At 41.4% G+C, this 24,033-nt stretch overlaps 1 protein-coding gene across 2 annotated transcripts in view; it reads right to left on the bottom strand.

Moving 5' to 3' along the window:
• PIK3CG (phosphatidylinositol-4,5-bisphosphate 3-kinase catalytic subunit gamma) overlaps positions 1-21,817 on the bottom strand; it is a 51,420-nt gene extending 29,603 nt beyond the window's left edge. The window contains exons 1-4 of one of the 2 annotated variants that reach the window (XM_034766590.1): positions 21,452-21,817; positions 5,547-7,562; positions 3,150-3,215; positions 2,816-3,041 (exon numbers count right to left, since the gene is read on the bottom strand). In XM_034766590.1, coding sequence (XP_034622481.1) covers positions 2,816-3,041; positions 3,150-3,215; positions 5,547-7,550 — 2,296 coding nt within the window. In that variant the 5' untranslated portion in view covers positions 7,551-7,562; positions 21,452-21,817. Of the gene's footprint in view, positions 1-2,815; positions 3,042-3,149; positions 3,216-5,546; positions 7,563-8,769; positions 9,033-21,451 lie in introns of those variants that run through there. The other variant, XM_034766599.1, reaches the window with a different exon arrangement.
• Between the last annotated feature and the right edge of the window lie 2,216 nt (positions 21,818-24,033).

Genomic DNA, 24,033 nt, shown 5'->3' with positions numbered 1-24,033 from the left:
AGTAAAGGTTTGGAACTAGTTAATTAAAAAAAAAAAAAAAAACATAAGTATCTATAAGTAATGAGATTTTCCAGCTGATCTAGTTTAAGAACTCAAAACTAGAACCTAGAGAGAGGAAACAATTGCACAGATATCTATTTTGAAGATATTTAGGAAGCAATTATGCAGATCCAGGGATGAAAGCAGATAGTAAAACAAGTATAAGATTAAAGTGTGTTGCCCGTGTAGAAATTTTTTTCCCGATGTATACATAGGGATTCTGACATGAAAAATGAGGGAAATATTACCCGATATAGCCATGGTGATATTGCACCTGGAATACTGTGTACCTAAACCGAGGGAAGATAAAAAAGGACTAAACAAAAGTACTGAGAAGGGTAAAAACAGAGATACAAGAATTAGGGGATAAGATTGAAAGACTGATAAGACTAGAAAAGAGAAGACCAAAGGGAGAAGACGTGATCCAACACATTCAGACTGACAATATAAATAAAGGAAGTCAATGGAGATAGTGGGCAAAAGGCGCAACAGGCTGAAGTTAAAGGAAGAAAAAGTTTGGGAGCAACATTAGGAAACATTTCTTAACAAGTAAGTGTAGCTAGGCAGTGACATTTCCAAAGGCAGTAGTTAAGGCAACATATCCCATATTTTCAAAAACAAGTTAGATAAACATTAGTGGAACAGTCATGTGAGTAGCCTGAAAAATGCAGAGCAGTCACACTTGGTCACCCAAGTACTCTTTTCAGGTCCTGTTATATATTACACTATTTTTGGAGAGAGTGAAAGAGAAGAAAGAAAGAAAGAAAAAAATCACATAAGACAGACAACTTGCTGGACATAAAGCTAATTGCTGTGATTGAAATTTCAGAAGCTCTCTCTCTCTGTATATATATAGCTGCAGAAGCTTCAAGTTTCCTCCTAAAAAGTAGATATTCTGATCAAAGAAGTTTGGAGAAGCCTCTCTATGTGTTTTGTAAAATAATTAAAATTAAATTTCTTCTAAAATGTAGAAGTTTTTAACGGGGTTTGTCAGCATCACAACCAAACAAACAACATGTTGAACACTGGGCATGACACAGGAGGGTTTGTCTAGGTTATTAAATACTATGGCCGCAATTTTACAGTCTTTAAAATGACAAAACTCCTCCTGAATTTAGGAATGCAGGATAAAAGTGAAAACATAGCAAGACTGAAAAAATACGTGGGTCATCCAGGGTGAACACTGCATTGTTTCAGGTCTACTCACACAACTGACTGCCCCGGTAATGGCTTATCTTGGAAACATCAATTTACAGGACGGTGAGTTGGACTGGGATTTCAAAGCTGATATTCACAATGGAATGAACTTGGAATTTACTTTTTAATTAACAACATCAGGATCTCTGGACTGAAGGAACACTTTCTGGGATTGATATGAAGTTGCACTATTCGCAATTGCGTTTTCCAACTGTTGGAACCAGTCATGTTACAAGCTCCTATTGGTGGTTGATTCAGCATGGTAAATGCTGAAAAAGAACTTGTAAGATGTCACGGTGCAGGTATAGTAGTGAAAGGAATTCTCTCCTCTAGGAATGAAATATCTGGAAAGTTGTTCAAAAAGCAGGAGGCATATTCAAAAATGAAGTAAACATTTCTTTCGTTCTGGGTAAGAATGCTCCAAGACACTTGAAATGAAGCCTCACACTTACTACAATCAAAAACACTGTTTAAGGACTTTTAGCTTGGAGCATAAACTGGTTTATGAGATATATTGAGAAAGTGGCTTAATGAAAAATATGACTTCACATTATGTTTTATTATGGGTGCTTCTTCAGCAAATGCAAAATATACCATAAAATCTGAAAAAAGGTATCATCCTTTATAAAATCAATGAACTGAATTAAAAATCCATTCACTTTTAATTGAGATAAAAAAGTATGGTTTCACTCAAATTTGTCCACTGTGCCTATCTCAGGTGCTAGGCACGTAATAAAACACATACACAACTTCAATACAAATTGTAATTAAAATAGGGCACCTAACCAGGCTCATACCAATTGATCATTTCTCTCTCTCTCAAAAATAAATAAATACGTGAAAAGAGAAAGCGAGATCTCCAATAATTTTCCCAACTCAAAGCAACATTTTCCAAGAGCCTACCAGTCAGCTCCTTAATTAATCCCTACAATTAACCTTCCACTTCTCTAGGAAAAGTCTGCATAAACATCTGCAGCATCACCTGCAGGTCACACCACATCCATGGCTCAGATGAATCAAGAAGGAAAATTAATTTCAGAGCCCAGGACCCCTCACTGAGAACACACTGCTTCTCGTTTATACCAGGAGAGGTGCATTAACTTGCACTTGCATCTGTGTTGCAGTCATACACAAAGGAGAGAGGAGTTAAGATTGTATAGTGTGGTGTCATCCTACCTCTTCATTTCATGGTAGCATGTGTCTTTTGTTTTTTCTTGTCACATTACATATGCCTTAGATTAGAAGAATGTTAGAGTACTTGAATTCTGCATTTCCTGGTTTTACAACGTTTGAGTTCTGGAAAGCACCCAGGAACACAGCGCACCATTGAGTGCCTCCAACCTTAACTCCGCATTAATGCAGTTTTCCACAAGTGAATATATTATTGGCTTCTTTGACACCCACAACTTATGTGGCTATTTAGAAGAATGATATTGTAATGCTCAGAGGCAGAAGTAGTAATTTACTCTTATGGACATTACAGAGAAACAGTATTGTTTGCTGCCTTGGTTTTAATACACATGGAGCGAAAAGACACACACATTACATAACAAATGAAGCAATACCTATGAATAAATACCTTGAGAGGTGACATCGTACTTTTCAGCAGAAACTGATTTTATATCCATTGTGACTTTATGCAGCAACTTAATTATCTGAACCTGTTTCATGAAATCATGTAGCATGGCTTTTCCACAGCCCCTAAGATAGGCTTCTAGGATCACAGCAAACCTCTGCTGGTAGTGCATGGACTGAGCAATCTCACTTCTTAAAAACCAAAACAAAAAGTGACCAATTCTTTTGTTCTAAAGGCAGAGAAAAGGCTAAAATTAATATACATAACATTCTCCTGAGAAACAGTCAATTTTAACAATGCCTGTAACTTTAATGTTGTTTAAATTTGAAGTACTTACTCTCAAACCTCGTTTTAGTAGAAATCTGGCTAGTGCGCTGTCATGATAGGGTTCAAATTTCACAGCCTAAAAAATGCATATAAAAATCAAAGAAATACATATTTTATTTAAAATATTTATAATACCTTGTTGCATTTTCTTATATGTGTAATTTACAGATGACATCAACAGAATAGAGCTCTGTCAAAGTAAAAATGTTATGGAAAAGCATAGGTCTTTAGAGAGAAAAAAAGTTGGAAAAAGCAGTGATGTTTCTTTGCATGTGATTTGATCACTGCATTCTATGATTCTATGCTAGTTTTTTTTTTTTTTTGAGACATTATTATTGTGACAGATGATTAACAAACAAAAGCCATCCAGTCTAACTTCACACTCATGAATGTTGGTGCACTGTAGTGACAGTACTCAGAGATTCAGATGAGGGGGTGGCAATAAAACAAAACATTCTAATATTGTTTTACATTAAACTATTGTGTATATTGTAATTTAATAAAAGTTTTAACCCAGAATTTTTCCCTTTGTTTTGAAAGAAACTAAAAATATCTCAGTAGTTTATTCCTTCTTAAAATCATTTTAATGTTTATTGTCTTGAAACAAATTATTTTAGAAAATGCACAAAGAATAATTTTAGCATCCTGCATTGTGTGCACTCGTGTATCCGCCAGCCTGCATATTAATTGAGCCCCTAATTTGGGTGCAAAAATGTGTTAAAAATAAACAACTACTTGTCCGTAAGCTCTGCTGTCTTAAAGGAGAGCGTACAGAGTAGCAGTTAAGTGGGAGGTCAGACTAGATAATCTTAGTGGTAATTTTTGGCCTTAAAATTTACAAACCTTGAATTGCATACGTCCTGTCTGGGAAGCCCAACCTCCAGACGGGTGAAGATGAGGCTGGAGAGTATATAGAGGCTTTGTCAGAAGCACTGCTCCTGCAAATTTGGAAGCGCCAACTTCACTTTCTTAGGAGTCAGCAACTACCTCTGAACCTGTGCGGCTTACAAGGTCCACAGGCTCCCTTGCCACGGAGATGCCCAATGTTACTGCAGAATTTGCTCACAGGTTCCTTGATATTTAGTTGTGTCTGCTGCTGTGGAGTTTATAACCTTTATAGAGAAAGAGCTGCCAGGTATGGAAAGATGCAGAATAGGACCAGAGTAGCTGGATATGCATTTACACTACAGAATTGCACTATTACAAATTTCATCTGCAATCAATAATGCCCTCAGTTCTGCAAGTTGCAATGGCGCAGTGTTCCCACCCCAAAGCAAACTATAGTGAAAGTGAAAGAAACTTCTCTTTTCAAACTCAGATCTCTGAAATGCTTTGTTGTATAACTGATCTCAAGCTTTCAGCAACAACAGCCAGCAAGAGACCATATATGAGATATTTCAAGCAAACAGGATTGTAACTCACTTTCCAAAAAAACCCTGATTTTGATCTTTCTAACTTTCTATGAATGAATAAATCCTATGTATGGAATCAGAACCATGGTTCCTTGCCATGCCTTTTAGTTTACTGTTTTATACTTTTTAAATTTTAAGGAGAAGTACAAGTACATGAAAGTACAAGATTGATAGTATTGCCAGATAAGATGCATGCACAGTAGCATGAAAGATTCTTAATACAACTTTGCAAGCAGAACCTAAGCACAACCCAAAACTTTTGTGTCAGGCCTTGTCTAAACTAGCAATTTCTTTAAATTTTTCATTGTTTCATTACCAACAGTGGCAAGAATAGCAGGAGCACTGGTACAGACTGGTCACTGATGTTTCAATCACTTAGTGTAAAGCTGAATACAGGTTACATTGAAGACGTAACTTTATTAAATCCTGTGCATTGCTCTGACCACATGGCTGTGTTGCTTCCAACCAAACTCCCTACATTTCCTGGTGTCCTGTCAATAAAAGTCCCTCAGGGTAGGGTGACCAGATAGCAAGTGTGAAAAATCAGGACAGGGGGTGGGGGAGTAATAGGCACCTATGTAAGAAAAAGCCCCAAATATCTGGACTGTCCCTATAAAATCAGGACATCTGATCACCCTACCTCAGGGAAACATGGGCTCTCTGACTGCAGTTCCGCTGATCATTATACAACTGGTGCTTTAACTATCATGTGACCTAGACCTGCTCTGAGCAGGATTAGAAAACCCAGTGGTTAGGATGTGCTTCCATCACTAGAGCTACACTGGTAGTAAGGGAAATTTGAAGAAGACTGTTAATGTAGACATGTGAATGATAACAAAGGTAAATGAATTAAGGATATTATTAATTCCTTTTACGAGCAGTGTTTTGATTAACATTGGAGACTTCAAACAGTAGGTCATTCATAACACTGGAACATTTTAATGATCATGCAAATATTCAAGGAAACTAATGTCAGGAATGCAAATATACCTTACCTGCACTAGTTGCAAAAGGTAATGCAGAACATCGTCGTCTTCTAAGCTCTCCAGCTTTTGAACTGCCATTGCTCTTACATTTTCATCCGAAAAGTTACAGTCCAAAAGTTGCATTGTTAATCCAACATCCAAAGTGCTATGATCCCAAGCTTCTCTTTTAGCTAACAACTGGTATGTTTTAGCCACTATTTCTTGCTGTCCCCACTTCACTGAGCTAAGCAGCTTAGGATATGCCTTGGGGTGCTTTATGCTTTCATATCTAAAATGCCACAATAATTCTTTGTCCTCAGGAGTAAGTGGATTAAGTGGGTCAGTGTCTACGATTGCTTCAAGTTGTTTTCGAAGCTGGTTGGGCATTTCAGCTCTTGTCCTATCCCCTTGGGGGTCAGATGTTATCCTATGTTTGGGCAAAGCTATTGGGTGGCAATATTTATCCAAAACAATAGAGATAGCCATTGAGTTTTCTTTATCAGGATTGGTTGCTGATGTAAGTTTGTCAGCATTGATGCTTCCCTGCTCTTCCCCCTTACCTGAAATCTTCCACATATGAAGCACGTACTCCCCACTACGTAGCAGGGAACGGTGATCAATCAACAAAATATTTACATAATAGAGTAGCTGAGTTTTGCATTTAGAATCGGAGTTGGGGGAATCATGTGACTGAAGGCTAACCTTTGTGGATAATGCCTGTGCTTTGCCACAATATATCTGTAGATTCAGTAGTGCTCCTTTAGGCAAATCTTTAATTTTAATATCAAATTCAACCCAAGTATTCCACAGAACCTCCTCAGTAAAAGGCTTAGATATGGTCCTTCTCTGTGAAAGAAGTTGTTGCCCATGTTGAATATTAGCCTCAACAAACACAGTAAGTTCAGTATTTCTTGGTAGCACTGGGATATCAATGCCAACTATCTTGACCCTGAATTTTCTATTACAGTCCCACAAAGAGATAGTGAACACCCTCTCATGATCTTTTCCATCTATTGTCAGCTGTTCATGATATCCTGTAACACCTGTGCAGTCATCCACCAAGGGCCATTCTTCTTTCTGAACCTCATCCTCCTTGGGGTCAGGAGGGTCATCTAGTACTAGGTGGATCTCTTCCCCATTCTTCAGGCACTGTCTTATCCAGTGAAAATCTTTGATTGGCGTCTCTCCTGTGATATACTCATCTCTGCCACAAACCCTGAGAACAAAATCCAGTTCACTGTGATCCTCAGGAATATCCATCAAAGATTTCTTCTTTGCCATTTTTGTGAAAAAGCTCTGAAGGATCATATCTGGCGTGTCATCAATTGATACTTTAATTTTCTGGCTAGTTGTTCCTCTATGTATGATTATAAAAATATTGTTATTAGTAATCTTTTTAAACACATATTCTGGGAGTGGCTTGGATGTAATCCATGGATGCATTGAATACAATTTTGGATCTCTGCAGGCTACTTCAATCATTCGTGGTGTGACTAACCTGCGACGAGTAAATTCTAGCTCATCATCATGCACATTACTAACATCAGTGACATCATAGCCAATTAAATCATTAAGCTGCGTCTGAAATTCCTGAACCGCCTCTGCTGGTTTTTGCTTCTGGACCACATAGATTTTGCCTACCTTTTTCTGTAACACTTTCCAATACAGTATGCAGTCCAACGTCTGTATTACTTGATGTTTGTCATAAATTTCATACCACTGCCCTTTCTTTTGATATTGAAGAATAAATTGATCTGGGGTGAATTTATGGTAAAAGTCTGTGGTTTGGCTCATCTCTACTGAACGCATCCAAATCTGTGCTTTCATTTGCTCAACAGTACAGTTGCCAGCTATTTCAAGTAACATTGTTTCCTGCACTTTAGTATGTTTATTGCTCGTAGGCAGAATGAACTCAATGGATATCAGTTCCATTGAAGACAAATTACTTGCTGCACTATATGGCTTCATTCTTCTTCTCCTTCGTTTGGTTTCCTCTCTCATTACAACAGGCTGTTCATAATTCCCCAACTCCATGCCAGAAGAAATCTAGCAAAACATACAAATGTTTGATCACTTTCTCATTTAATTTCTGTATGTGTACTTCTATAGACACATTAGCTCTTTTTGTTAAGTTTAACTACAAGCTTTAAGCATAACCTTTACATATACAATATATATTCCAAAAGTTTCTGAATATAAAACTATTTTTGTTCAGGATGGCTTATTTGAATCAATCTATTAATTTTAAAACCAAACATTAGGTACAGCAATAATTAATTAAAATTGTGCATTTATAGAACACTATCCACACAAATACATTTTATGAATTGTGAACCTGATCCTGTGAGGGCATCAGGGGCCTAAACTCCCAGACTTCAGTAGAAACTGTGATCTCTAGAAGCTTGACAATGGTTTTTTGCTCCGACTGATTTTCTCTTTTGAATTTGGCAAACATTGATTTTTTTTCCCTCCTGTATTTTGGATGATGCTGAAATTAACACAAATGGATTTTAACAATTAAAAGACATTTTGCTGTTAGTGAGCCAGTATCACAGAATGATGTCAAAGTAAGCTCCGGAGAAAAATATGTTAATAGTAGCAGAAGAGACCAATATTGTTTCTATGTGGACCCCACAGAAAGCGAAACTGTTGATTATTTCCCCCCTCCATGATGAAGCGTTAGGATATTTTTATTTTTAAAATCCCTTATATAATGTACATCTAAATTTTAGCCTAATATGATGAAAATGTTTGCAAGCCAATGACAGTATAGTACATTTTATAGCAAGTGAAAATATCTAAAACAGACAAAATTAGAAAGAAATTTTAAGACAATCTTGCTGACTTTAAGAAAGCAAAAATGTTATCGCTCACAATTAGTCTCTGCTCTACACTATCAAAGTGGAAGTTATTTACAGAGTATTCAGCTGAGGAAAGCAAAGTTGACTGGACGTACTTACATTTGTTCCCCCTTCAATCTCTCCTTCACAAATTATGCTAGATTGCTTAATTATTTCAACATTTTTTTTTAGAAAAAAAACTTTTATACATAAAGCCTCCCTCTATTTGCTTACAAAAAGCCCCAGCAATCTCATTGTGCCCTTGTAAATATTAGAACAAAAGGTAAGAACATACAACAAAACTAACTTGAAACAACAGAACACACGGTGACCACACTTCGTTCTTAATGTTTCGGAAAGCAAATAACTGTGGGCACCATATTTATAATTACCAAATCAAACTGAAACATTACCTGATAACAAAGCACAGGATGAGTCGCTGAATAAGACTCATTTGTTTAATTTTAAAGTATTTTTTTAAATGATCATTCACAAGAAAGTTGTTTGTTTAAGTTGTTCTGCTTTTCTTGCTTGCCTTCATATCCAGATGCAAAGGAAGTGCTGCACTTACCAGGAAGGAAGTTTTAACCAAGTTGATTATACATATGATTGCTCATTTTAAAAAAGTCAGAATGCTTTTCCTGTTAGAACAGAACAAATATATTTACAGTACTGGCAACCACAAAAACCAGAACTTAATTTTAAAACTCATGGGTGGGAGGGATGTGCTAAAAATTACCCACTTAGATAAAAACATTAATAAAAATTAAAACAATGACATATGCATAAAACTAGCTGACTAGAAGAAATGCTCTGTATACAGATGAACTATATGTGAAAGAGCCAAATTATAGATGCTTAGTACAAAAAAGAAAGAAAGAAAAAAAAAACAAATTAAACAAGACACAATTAAGGCTCTAATGCTGCCCATATGGTAGTCCTTAGGACCTTTGACTAGATTGACTACCAGGGATTTCCCTACCCCCACCCCTTGAATTTCCCCAACACCCTGACAGTGGTCAGCTAGTTACACAGTGTTGCCAATTTAGTCATTGGTTGGAAATTTGAATTGAAACATTAATACACACTTTAAAAGCATATACAATATATGATAAAATACTTGTACCTGAAAAAAATATAATAGGTTTGAAAAGAACGAAGAATAGCTTCTTCACACAGCTGTCGTTTTCTTGACAATGTTGGCACATTCGTTTCGGCAATATTGGCCAACCTTATAATTTTAAATTATGATTTGTAAGCAAGGTCTGAATGAGCTCTCCCCTGACAGCCAGGGCAGGGGGAAGGCTTCAGGACCAGGCTGTATTTACATGAACTCAACTACCCTACCTAGGTATCCAGCCCACAGAGCTGCGTTGCCCAAGTGATCAATTTTGGCTGGTGTTGAGTTACAAATCACTTTAGTATTGAATGTGGGGGTCATGAAATGTTGTTATCCTTATTGTATGAATAAAGGGCAGCAGAACAGTACTTAGCTTGCCCTGATTGAGGGGGTCACCCTCAGTGCTTAATTTTTGCCAGGGCTGAGCCCCGGCACCTCTAGGCTTGGCAGTTCAGGGCCCCGGTACTTCTAGGCTTGCCACATTGGTTATGAAAGTCAAAAACACCTCTTTCATTACAGATCCCAGTAGAGTGAAGGGGAGGAAGAGACAGGGGTTTTGCTTGGTGGTGTGGGCTGTGCCTAAAACTTGCAGGCACTATTTGACCTATCCCGCTCCCCTATTTAAAGATAGAGCTTATTAGGCTCCATAGAGAGTCTTTTGTTTTGTTAAGTGACCACTAGAGCTGAAATCACTAATAATCAGGTCTAAGTGCTTAGACCTGCTGCAGGACTGCATTTCTGTGGAAAAGACAGCCCAGCCTGCACTCGTTGTGAGGTTCTCCCACTGAGAGGTGAAATCACTGAGTGCTGGGTGGAACCTCAAGAGACCAACTCACAGAGGTCACAGTGGCAGGTGACAGCAGAAGGTGATGTCACAGGGCCATCGGTGATGGAGTGGTGGAGTGAATGGTGGCACAACAAACAACAGCGGCCAGAGTGAGTGACAAGAAGCTGGAGGACAAGGTGCCTTCTCCCCTGAACCTCCTTCCTACCCCCGGGGTAGGAGGTGAACTCATGCGAAAGCACCTCTGAACTCTTGGTCTTCACTGGCCAAAGACAACAACTAGGAGCGGGGTGCGGTAGAAAGAGAAGGGATGGACACGTTAAAGGAACATTTGTTTGTTGGACTACGTTTTAGTGACTTTGCTCCAAAATGCTAGATTTGTGACTGAGAAATTTATATAAATATACATTTCCTAGTAGGCCAAGATTTTTAAAATGCATTGTTTGCCAAGTATCAGAGGGGTAGCCGTGTTAGTCTGGATCTGTAAAAGCTGCAAAAAGTCCTGTGGCACCTTATAGACTAAAAGATGTATTGGAGCATGAGCTTTCGTGGGTGAATACGTCTGTTAGTCTATAAGGTACCACAGGACTCTTCATTGTTTGCCAAGGTCATCATCTCATATTCCTGCTATCTCGAGGGATCGTTATCTTGGGGAGTTTCTGTACTAAACATTTTTATTATAATTAATTTTTACATAAGAATTAGGGCTGTTGATTAATCACAGTTATTTAAATATTTAAATAAATGGTATTCTATTATTGTTTAACAGTGTGATTAATCACACGATTAATAAGTAATCCACCTCCCAAAGCAGCTGTTTCTAGGATGACAGAAGAATTCTTCCATCACCCTAGTGCAGTCTACACCAGGAGTTAGGTCGGTACAGCTATGTCTCTCAGAGGTGTGGATTTTTCACACTCCTGAGAGATGTAGCTATACCGATGTAAGTTCCTAATGTAGACCAGCCCTTAGACATCCATGCCTATGCTAGGTCTATAATATGGGGAGGAGGACTATAGCAGCATAACTATGGTGCTATAGCTATGCTGGCATAACCTGTAGTAGCGACAGAGTTTACAGCAACGAAAGGGCTTTTTCTATTGCTGCAGGAACACCACCTCCCCGAGTGATGGTAGCTACGTCAACAGAAGCATTCTTCCATTGACCTAGTTGTGTCTACACCAGGAGTTAGTTCAGCATAACTACAGTATTCAGGGATGTGGATTTTTTACACCCTTGAGGGCTGTAGCTATGTCAATCTGGGGCTCGTCTACCTTTAAATTGCTACAGCAGAACAGCTGCAGTGCTGTCACGCTTCAGTGTGGACACTACCTACACCAGTGGTGGGCAACCTGCGGGCCCACAGGGAGGTGTGGGCTCCTGCTTTCCGCAGCTCCCATTGGCTTGGAACGGCAAACCACAGCCCCTGGGAGCTGTGGGTGGCCGTGCCTGCGGATGGTCTATGTAAACAAACTGTCTCGTGGCCTGCCAGTGAATTACTGACAGGCCGCATGTGCCCTGTGGGTTGCAGGTTGCCCACCACTGACTTACGCTGATGAGGGATTCTCACATTGGCATAGGTAATCCATCTCCCATGGAGATGATAACTAGTTTGATGGAAGAATTCTTCCACTGACCTAGGACAGCCTACACCAGGGGTTATGTTGATATAGCTACGTCGTTGTGAATTTTTCACATCCCTGGGAGACATGGCTATACCGATGTAAAATGCTAGTGTAGACTAGGCCTCAGTATTAAATGTAGATTAGACCTTAGTCACAAAAGCACTTAAGATGCCATCTTCACTAAACAAGCTTCCTGGTTTCCAGAAAGATCAAGCCCCATCTACACAGGAGGCAAAACACTGAAACAGTCTTTGGGCTGGTCTACACTGCAAACTTACATTGGCATAGCTGCGTCTCTTAGGGATACGAAAATCCACAACCTTAAGAGACATAACTAAGCTGACCAAACGCCTGATATGACAGCACTAGGTCGATGGAAGAATCGTGTCCTGGGGAGGAGGATTACCAGTGCCGATGGGAGAAACCCTCCTGGCAGTGTAGATAGGGTCTACACTGAAGCACTACAGTGATGCAGCTGCGTTGCTGTAGCTGTGATGCTGTAGCAGTTTAAGTGTAGACATACCCCTAGGCTCTGAAATTAACACTTCACAGAGGTGAAAAAAATCTTCACAGTAACTAATTCACCTTATTCATAGCATCGCCATCATGGTTTAAGACCCAAAATAGCAACTCTGTTAAGGAACACAATGAGCTGTCAACTCATTTGCTACAGGCCACTGAAAAGCCTTCAGCTAGTAATATGCAGAGTTGTTGTTGCCATGTTGGTCCCAGGATATTAGAGAGACAAGGTGAGTGAGGTAATATCTTTTACCTTACCAAATTCTGTTGGTGAGAGAGAGAGAGAAGCTTTTGAATTACACAGAGTTCTTTTTTATGTCTGGGAAACTTAGGCCATGTCTGGCAAAACTTTTGTCACTCAGGGGTATGAAAAAATCACCCTTCCCCAAGCAACATAAGTTTTGCCAGCATAAGCACTCTGTGACATGTCATTCCATATTCTTTATGAAAATATGCTTATGATATGAATATGACATAGCTGCGATACACTTTATGCAAGATCGCTCATGTGAGATATCATTGGAAAGGTTATGATTTACTGAATGCGATTATCCAATTTGTATGCCTGTATCATTTCTGTATCTGAAGTTAGGAATATTGACTATATCTGCATTTCAACTATGCTGTTTTGGGTGACGCCCACTAACACTTCAGGTACAACAATGGAAAAACCAGACAGGGGAAATGGCCCATCAGCGAGGACTACAGACTGTGAAAAGTTTGGCCTTCCTGTGGACTCTCCATACTGCCACTGACTCATGGACGCTGTGATACTAGAGGGTCAGGTGGTCTTGTCACCTGATACTAAAACATTACCTGGGACTTCTTCTAACTTTCCACTGTAAGGGGGGGGGGGGGTCAAGTTTGGGAAACAAAGGATTCCTGCCTTATGTAAATCCTATTTAAGGGTGGGGAGGAAGGCAATTAGGAGTCCTCCTCTCCATGGCCTGTCTGCCCAAGAAGGAAAACTGAAGGCAAGGGAGGAATCCAGATTGAGACAGGGGTCTAGTCTGAAAAGGAATATAACTGGAACTCTGAACCACAGAAGCTTTGCAAACTGCCTACAACAATATCTAGGGTTAGAAATACTATTTGTAACCAATTTCTTTAGTGAAATTAGCTTAGTTTGTGTGTTTGATTTCATTTCCTTAGTAATCTGCTTTTTTCTGTTTGTTACCCCTTTTACCACTTAAAATCTGCCTTTTATAATTAATACAATTTGTTTTGTTTATTATTAAACCCAGTTTCTGTAATTTCTAACTGTGGGGGTAAGAAGTGTGCACACCTCTCTCCACATTGAGGAAGGGGGCAAATCTCCTAATATATCTTTGGGTCTGCACTCCAAGGGAGGTGGACATCTGAGTGCTGGAGCAAGTCCCTTAAGCTGAGTCTTCCCAGAGCTGACCTGCAGCTGGGTATGGCTCTGCCTGTGTCTGTATTAGAGGATGTTTTAAGAGCCTGGCTCAGCAAGATAGGTTAAAGGGGGACCATGCTGGCAGAACAGGTAGAATCAGTGGTATCTCAGCACATCAGATGGCTTCTCAAAGAGTCCAACCCGTCACCCACTCATGTACACAGCACTATGTCAGCGGGAGACACTTTCTTGCCAACATAGCTACCGCCGCTCATTGAGCTGGTTTTATTATGTAGATGGGAGAGCTCTCTCCCATCAGCATAACACAGCTACATGAGCGCTCTTACAGAGGCACAGCTGTATTGGTACAGCTGTGCTGCTGTAAGCTTGTAAGTGTAGACATGGCCCTACTCAGAGTTTCACAGCTACCTACAAAACAAGCCAGTTCACCTCGAATCGTCCCTTGAAATATGTTTTAACTACTTATACTAGACAATCTATTCCATTTTGTATTTAGCTGTGACACTTTAAGTACGTTTTCCAGACCTGAAGAAGAGCTCTGTGTAAGCTTGAAAGCTTGTCTCTCTCACCATCAGAAGTTGGTCCAATAAAAGATATCACCTCATTCAGCTAGAAATGGCTTTCAGCCATTTTTATCTATTGTAGACAGAGCTGACAAGGATGCAAATGGTTAAGATGGCCTAACACTTTCCTTTATAGGATGCTGTTTTCAGTTGCTTTTAACTTTGCCAAACTTTAAAAGTTAGGGCTGAAATTTTCCATGCGGGGTGTCAGGCTCAAACTAATTTATTTTTAAAGTTCAGCTGCTTCAGAGAATGAGTTTGGGGGGAAATATGCTGTTTTGCTAATTGTAGTCCTGGCTTGACATAAGTAACTTACCTCATTTCTTAGTGGGCATAATTGGGAAGGTTAAGTTGTAAAAAGGAGCTTGACAAACAGGATGCTGGAGTCAGGATGTCTGTGCTAGCTAAGGTAAGCAGAAACACCTTGATGATAGGGACTATAGACAAGATAAACCTGGAACGTAAAGATTAGGTTCCACGTGAAGAGCACACAGACAGAGCATTCTGTATAGGGATTGGTTCCTGCAAAGTAACAAACCCAATCCAAAAATGTCTGATTTAATATGTAGCAAATGCAATGTAATTTATAAACGTGTAGAAAGGAAGAGGTTGTCTGTGTAACCTTGGATGTGTGGTTTGCCCTATATCCAACCTGTACGCGTGAGTCTGATCAACTCAATGTAGCTTTGCTATAGGAACTGAGTGATGAAATCCAGAGTCAAACTGAATGTTTGGGATCCCAGAGACCAGGATGAAGTGTTCTCCCAGAAATGTAAAAGGTGTTCTGGATAAGCCGAGTACAAAAGGTCTCGGAGGGAATCCCAATGCAAATGTTAAAAAAATTCCTAATCCTTTTGGTTGAGAAGCTCCAGCACCTCAAAACTTTGAAGCAAGGACCTGAAATTTTGCAAGTGGGGAAGAGGTTGCTCTGGGGTCATGGAAGTGCTTTTTTTTCTAGCCCCATAAAAATTCACTCAAATTAGCCAAATAACAAGCCTCCGCAAATCACCATTTGTACATGAGGTTTGTTGGAGTTTGGTAGCTAAATTCTCTGAAGATTCTGTCAGAGCGGAGCAAGACTTTCCCTGAGATTGCTCCTTCTAGATGAGAGGGTCACTGTGGTGCTGGGCACCAGAACTGAAAGCAGGGAAGCAGCCTGACTCATATGCAAAGGGAAGAGGAGCAGGCAATGACAGGGACAGAAATACACTGGGTGAGGGGGAAACTGTGAAAGTTTGTATCCTTATGTTCATCCTTTTTACAAGACTATGATCAATTTTGTACAAAGTATGCCTTGTGAGGTATCAATTGAAAACATAGAATTTGCTGAACATTATTGTCCTTGTAAAATGTGTGTGACAACATTGTATGTAAAGTTATAAGACTCTACTGTATGACATTGCTGAGACATACGCCAAGTTTAGAAAAGCAGGCACAAACCAGTTCCTCAGAGACAAAAGGCAAACTGATGCCTCAGCCAGGTGTCAACAAAATCAAATGGATTATCACCTGGTTAAGTGGCCATTCTTTGGCAGGAAGAAGGGTGTGAGCGAGAAATTTACATCTTGGCAATGGAACAGCTCAAGGTTCCTGAGCAAACAGACTGGCTGCCACCTGAACCCCAGCTGGAAATGATTCTCAAAGAGGAGAGAGCGATGAAAAATGAGGAACAGAGGCCCCAAATCACCTCTCTCCCCTCATCTCTACTCATGGGCTCAATAACACTTGAAAGACAAAAGAAGCATCATTGAACTGGGAGAGGCGTCCTGGCTGAAAGAAATCCACCCAGACTGCTGTAAGCATGTGGTGAGAGAAACCTTTTTGCTTAAATTCACTTAGCTTGTTAAATTAGGTATTGTGTTTTACCATTTATTTCTTTATAACCAATTCTGACTTTTATGCTTCTTTACTTGTAATCACTTAAAATCTTTCTTTCTGCAGTTAATAAACTTGTTTTATTGAGGTCAGTGTGTGTTTGGATTGAAGTGTCCGGGGAACTCCATTTGAGAGAACAGTATTTGTGCATATCAAGCTCTATTAATGAAATGACTGACTTTATATGAGCTTGTATCGTTCAGGAGAGTACTGGGTAATACAAGATGCACATTACTGGGGGAAAGTCTGGGACTGGGAATTTGCTGATGTCGCCCTGGAGTACCATTCAAGGGTGGCTGACTGGCTGACTAAAGAGGTAATTTACATACTGGAGGCTGGGTGTGAGCAGACCTGGAGTGGTTGCTCTCACAGCAAAGCAGTGTAAAAAGTACCTGAGGTTGGAGAACTGAGCGGATGCAGCTGTCCAACAGTCCAGATTGTAGCCTGGGGAACATCACAGAAACATGCCTGGGCAACCTTAATTCTAGCATTCCGTAACTTCTGAGTGCTTCACTTGCAGCCTTAACATTCTTTTACATAATTTTAATATTTCTATACACTTTGTAATATAGTTAGAAAAAAATCTGTCTCTACATATCATAGGGCTTGACTCCACTTACCGGGGGATCGACGGACGGTGATTGATCCACCGGGGGTAAGACCTGCTAAATTGACTGTCGATCATTCTCCCGTCAACTCCGGTACTCCACCAGAACGAGAAGCGTAAGGTAAGTTGACAGGAGAGTTTCTCCCGCCGACCCAGCGTGGTGTAGACACTGCAAAAGGTCGACCTAAGCTACGTCAACGCCAGCTACGTTGTTCACGTAGTTGGAATTGCTTAACTTAGGTCGACTGAGCCCTGTAGTGTAGACCTGCCCATAGATGAAAATTTGTAAAATGAAAGAATGTGTCCTAACCACAAACTACTAGCAGTGAGTTTTTATGTCAATGGACCCATATATGTTTTACCTAAACATTCTTGGATCTAATGGAATCCCATTGCCCTGACATTATTAAATATACTTGGATTCATTAGGATCTCAATGGCTGTGCCTCCTTAGATCTGGCAAAAGCCAGCAAGAACCAGTCCTAACACTGTTACGGTTGGTAGGCATGTGTTTAAAGATCAATTCTTCCAAAACAAACACACTTCATTTCCTGGTCAACTATTCCGATAAACATCAACTAGCTGATCAGACTGGGTGTCATCTTACATAATAGACAGTAAATCTATACATTGCCCAGCCATTAAAAAACTCGTTTGGATTCATCCATTTGCAAAGGACAGGGGTGGCAGTATTGTGTGATAAGCTAATGGTCCTGCCATCCATTGCTTCAGACATAGTGCATGGTATTAGGACATCAATGCCAATTGTCTGGGCCTTATAGTCCCTCTTTCCGATCTCCATTTGCGCCTTGACCCCCACCTTCAGGTCCACTCCAGTTCAGATGCCCTACTCTATCTTTAGATTGTGAGCCCTTTGGATGGGGATTGTCTCTCTTTTATGTACAGTGAAGCTCAATGGAGTCCCAATCATGATTGGGTCCTTAGAGTTATACCATAGTATAATAGTTAATAGTAATCCGGTTTGGATGTGGGGGCATGTGTATTGACCCATGTAAGTAAGAACATAAGAACAGCCATACTGGGTCAGACCAAAGGTACATCTAGCCTAGTGCCTGGTGCTTCAGAGGGAATGAACAGAACAGGTAATCCTCAAGTGATCCATCCCCTGTTGTCTGTTCCTAGCTTCTGACAAAAATCACAGAACCTTTGTTAGTGGCATCTAACACCACTAAAGAAGTTCCCTGCAAATCGAGTCACTCGGGAAGCCTATTTTTATTCTTTCTTCCTTTTTTTTTTTTAAATACACATTTCCATATCTACATTGTAATGACAAAGTTACAGAAAGCCAAAAATACAAAACCAGTTATTTTAAGATCACATTTTCTATTATGTAAACAGAGCGTATGGGTAACTAGGGATTAACAGCCAGGTTCAGGTAAAATAAGAACTAAGCCAAAACTTTTTTGGCATTTCAAAAAAAGTGGGTGAATTCTTGTTCTGTGTTGTATTTAATTTTTGCAAGTCTCTGCATTTCCTGGTTTTCTTTGGCACTGGAGATACCCAAACACAAAGAAAATGATGTTTCTTTTGATATTTTTGACCCTACTATGAAGTATTGAAAATATCATGAGGGGGCAGTTTTCAAAAGATTTCCAGTGTAATTTTACAGTTGAACCATTCAAACTTCAGAGTCTTATCCGAAGTGAAACTTCTGAAGTTGGACCATTTTTAAATTTAATTTATAAACTTTGATTAAACAAATAGAAATCTTTGCAGAAGAAAAAAGACAAATGGTCCAATATTGGGGCACCAACAATAGCTAGCAACTATTTGTCATTTTAGTGGCGGGGACTGGAAACATGGATTCCTCAGGCCAAAATAGTTATACCGGGGATAAATCTAGTTCTAGTCAATAGAAATATAGATATGCCTTGGGCAAATTACTTAATCTCTTAGTGCTGCAGTTTACCCAATACAGGCATACTACTAATCTAGCTCTTAATGATGTTGTGAGGTTTAATTCATAATTAGCATTTGTAAAGTGTTTTGAGAAGATCTGATGAAAGATTATATAGAAAGACAACGTGTTATTACTATTATGGCTTTAATTTTATATTTTATATTATGAAATAGTCACAATATCTATTGAACTTCGCTTTTTGAATAAGATCAAGTGCTATTAGAGCTTGTCCAGGTGGGAATGTTTTCCCAGTTATACTGATAAAGTCATACTGTCATAACCCACCATATGAAAAACTTGTATTTTGGTATAGGAGTGGCTTTTTTTCAGTTTAGTTTCCCAAACAAAAACAAAAACAAACAAACAAAAAGGCACTCCGTAGCAGAATAAGGATGTCTACATGGAGGGTTATACTGGTGTAACTATATTGGTTTAAATACACAACTTAGGTTGTTTTCATGCAGACACAGAAATTTAATATCCAATACATTCTGTATCAGGGGATTGTATCCTTCCATTGCAGGGGTATTGACTTTTCCACATTTGTTACAATCCAATGCTGAACTATGCAAACAAGATATTGTAAAACGCAAAACTGTATGTACCCATACCCATTATGTCAAACCCATTAGAAAATTACTAAATCTCAGATGAACCAGGGTACCAATGCTGGTACCCACTAGAAAGTATGCTAACAACTGGCACGTACACATTCATGCTTCTTATCAATAGGACTTTGAGTGAATCAGAATGCTCTAACTACTAGCTACAGTAGTTCCTCAGCATGTTTGTGTTCACTGGAGATTTAAAGATGTTTAGATCTCTAGTCAAAGGGGAAGTTTGGTGGCAGATTCTGAAATGAGCTAAAACTTTTAGCTGCCTCCATAAATTCAAACAGAAATCTTGAGTAAGATATAGTAACGTTATAAATTATACATAACTTTAACAATAGAGTAATATTGCACAAAAGCAAACAAAAGTTTGAAAGTAAGGAAATTCACAATGAAGGACCCTGCAGCATTCCTCTTACTGCCTACTTCTTCCTATTGTGTATTTTATTTACAACACTCCGGTCTTTAGTCGCATGGCGATTTAGTCTCCACCAACACTCCCCTCTCATGCTAGGTACAGGGAAATCACAAGGGTGTGTACAATAATTGGAAGATTTATGGCCTATATGTATAGGATGGACACAACAGACATTATATGTTAGATGAGAAATCCATTTATTAGTGTTTAATATTTATACTGCAGTAGATCAAATTAATATATTTTAAGGCAAGATGGGACCATTATGATCAGCCAGTCTGACCTCCTGCATAACATAGGCCAAAGAACTTCACCCAATAATTTCTGCATCAAGCCCATAACTTCTGTTTGAGCTATAGCATATCAGGATTAGGGCCCTATTCTATTTGGCACCATACAATATGTAGGAAGACTCAGTCCCTGATTTGAAGAATTTAATCTACACTCCCAGTTATTCAAATGGGTAGTCCTTTGGGTAAAGTTACTTACATATGTAAGCATTTGCAGGATCAGGGCTTAAATACGTTGAGAGTAATGAGTCAGAGTTTAAATTGCTACAGGAAGAAAAAAAACTGCAAGAAAAAACTTGAAAATAAATTTAAACTTAAAACACTGATAATGACACATTAAATTAATGGTTAATGTTAACTCTATTGTAATTAACACATTAGTCTATGAATTTTCCTAGGTTTTAAACAGTCTAACCTATTTTGTCATTTATATTAAAAAATATTTACATATGCTTCCGTATTAATTCTTCCAAAGTGTAAAAGGTCTGTATTTACTGCTACAGAATTTAGAACACCACAGCAGTTAAACCACAACTCATAAATTCTACAATGGTCACTATGCAGATTTAGCAGAAATTCCTTAGATTCTAAAATCTACAGCAGTCACACTGGAGTTTAAAAGCACATACACCTGCCAACTGTAAGAATAGCCAACCTGTGTGCAGGATACACTTCCAGGTCTTGTGAACTAACAATAAACCAATCTCATAGGATTGAGCTACACCAGCATTAGAAAATTAGGGGCCAAAAATCCCTGACCCCACCCAGTCTTTGTATACAGTACATTGGTGTTACAACGGTTAGAGCTGTACCCACTGGTTAGTGTGTTTCTGTTTATCTATATTAAGATTTTTTTGTCAGGGTTGCTTATGTCAGTGGGAAAGTAAGGAAGGCTTCTGCAAGGTGATCTGACCCCTATCCCTTAACTTCAGTGGGGCTCTGCACAGGCAAGTGGTCCACCTGCATAGAGCTCATTGCAAGATCAGGGCCTGAGAATTGGGAACTCCCAGAAGGTAAAAGTAGTAGGCCTATGCGATAGCTTTCGCTGAGGAAAAGTGAATCAAACAAGCTTTGAAGCCCTTAAACCAAGTTGGGTTGGAAACGTGTGTTGGAGTTAACACAACAGCTGCAAAACCCGTTTTTTCTAAGGCCCACACCTGCCCCTCGGGATATCATTTGCACCCAAGGCCGCCCCCCGCTCCAGGGCTGCTGCACCCCGAGTCCTGCTTACAACAACCCGCCTCCTCTTCCTCCCCGCACCCAGCGCCCCCGGACCGCACGGGGAGGTGCGTGTCCCAGCAGCTGCCTGTAGCCCGGGGAGGCAGGGAGGAAACAAACGAGCCGGTTCAGCTGGAGCCCGGGGCGAGCCCCACTTCTCGCTACTCACCGGCTCTGCGCAGGTGTTTCCCCAGCCGGGAGGCGGGCAGGACCCGCGGGCGAAGGGAGCCTGGCGCCGGCAGTCCCGGAGCTCCAGCCGCCGCCTGTCCCACTCCCGGCGCACTGGGCAGCCGGCTGCGGAGCCCTCCCCTGGAGCCGCGGCGGGCAGCTGGAGCCGCTTGGTCCAGCTCGGCGCCGAGCCTCTGGGCGGGAGCGGCCCTGTGGTGCCCGGCCCGGCACCTGGCAGCTACTGCGAGTGCCGCGCACGGGCCACGCTAGCCAGGGCCTGGAGCCGGGGCAGGGCACTGGCAGCCCGGGGCGGGCGCGGAACAACTCTGCAGGGCAGCCGCGGCAACGCCCGGCGGAAGGACAGCGCGGGGGAAAGCCCAGGGCATCCCCTGTGACCCGCGCAGGGGGCGGGCTGCCCGGGTGGGGGGGCACGGGGGTGCTCTGTGAGTGGAGCAGTGCAGGGGGGCAGTGCAGAGCACAGGAGAGCCTCTGGGGAATTGGAGGAGGGCGCGATTGAGTTTTAACCCCCCCCTTTCTCAAGTGTTGTGGCAGTGCCAAGTTTTGGTATGGCCCGGTCTGCTATGTTCCTACTTGCTGAAACAAATCCTGTGTGTGACTTCGGAGTGAGGCACAGTCTGCCCCCCTACGCCATTGTAGTCTTTCCCCCCCCCCCGGAGGTGCTGCCTGCACCCCTGTGACAGGGGGCTTGCATCCGTGCTAGTTCACCAGCTGAAATAAGGTACGGTGGTGCAAGCGGTGGGTTTATGTTTTGTTTTTTTGCTGGTGCAGTGTGTGCGTTAGGGGTTGGGACTGTTGTAAGTAGTGGTACTGGTGCAAATCTCCCTAGACTATGCAAGACCTCAGTGGAGAAATAGTTACTCCCTTCTAGAACTAGCTGTTGCAAGATGTAACTGTTTGAGGTGTTGAGAAATTGCTTCCCTACACCCACTGTTACATTTGACCAGATTATATATGGGTAATTGCTATTTTATTAGATTTAGGTGCCTCTTTGATTTCTCTCAAAATTATGCACTCAATAGCCCACTTCTGATCTGAAGGCCAACAATATAGTCCTACTGGTCTATTTGTATTATGTATTTGTATTATGATTTGGTATTTAGATACTTATAGTCATTATTTTTGGCCATGTGCCTATTTTTATTTCCAGTTTATCTGACACCTTAGTAGTTTATCAAAATTTATCTTTGTGGCCTGAACCTGTCACTCGTCCAGTACAGCTGTAACTTCCGTCCTATTTTTAAGAATACAGATACTTTTGTTTTGTAACCCTAGCAAATGTCTCTGTTTGACTCATGTGTGACTTAAGACTTTTTTCCAGTAACTTAAATTTAGCTCCTAGGTCATCACTTCTGCACCTCTGTATGTCATAGATATCAGTACATAGTTCAAACACTGTGGGCTTGTCTACACAAAAAAGTTGTACAGCTTTAATTATACCAGTACAGTTAAAGCAATATAACCTTCCTTGTGTGGGTGCAGCTGTAGCACTATAGATGTACGTGTACCAGTATAACTTATTCCCCTTCCCTTATGGGAATAAGTTATCCAGATATAATGCACCTTTGAACCAGTGTAACTGCATCTATCTTGAGGATTGTAGTGGCTTAATTATTATGTAAAACTCATAGCCCTAATTGAAATAGTTTATGTACTAATATAACTTTGTGCAGACCAGGCCTGAGTCCTCCGCAGCAGTCACCAGAAGTTTTTCTAGATGTCTTCTGAGATCCAACTACCTTTGCACCCAATAGCTAACTGAACAGTTCTCATGATTACCACATACTCAGGTTATCGATATTTTTAATGATCAAATCCAATATCACCACATCCTGTCTGCATCTTCCTGCAACACCATTCCAGGAGTGACACCTTCAGTGCGTGAGAAATGATCAGCTTCCTCTACTTGCATTGGAGGGCAAGTCCTACATAAGGGAGTTTGTCCTTCCATTCCAGCTTGGTTCCCTCCCATCATGAGAATGGCTGTTCATTCTTCCTGTTGAAGAAACCAATTATAATGCATACTCACTCTACTTCTGTCTGTGTATGCCGGCACCAGGCACCCAAGCACATGCTTGGGGCGGCACCTGGTAAGGGGCAGCGTGGGGAGCGCGGTGCGGCATTCCGCGGGGGGTGCTCCGGCGCCGCGCCGCCGGAGCCTGCCCCCACCCCCGCCGAGCGCCGCGCCGCCGGAGCCTGCCCCCCCCCCCCCCCCCGCGCCCCCGGGACCCCCCTCCAGCGCCCNGGCACCAGGCACCCAAGCACATGCTTGGGGCGGCACCTGGTAAGGGGCAGCATGGGGAGCGCGGTGCGGCATTCCGCGGGGGGCGCTCCGGCGGCGCAGCGCTCGGCGGGGGTGGGGGCAGGCTCCGGCGGCGTGGCGCTCGGCGGGGGGGGGGCGGCGCGGGGCCCGGCGCGGGGGGGGGGGGGGGGGGGGCGCCGGGGCGGGGGCCGCGGCCGGCGGCGCTTGGCGGGGGGCGGCGCGGGCGCGACGCTGGAGGGGGGTTCCGGTGGCACTCGGCAGGAGCGGGCTCTGGCGGCGCGGCGCTCGGCACGGGGGGGGGG

The sequence above is a fragment of the Trachemys scripta genome, chromosome 1 (genome assembly GCF_013100865.1).
Source record: "Trachemys scripta elegans isolate TJP31775 chromosome 1, CAS_Tse_1.0, whole genome shotgun sequence".
Lineage (NCBI taxonomy): Eukaryota > Metazoa > Chordata > Testudines > Emydidae > Trachemys > Trachemys scripta.
The sequence above is the reverse complement of the archived record's forward strand: the minus strand, read 5'-3'. Positions and strand labels throughout refer to the sequence as shown.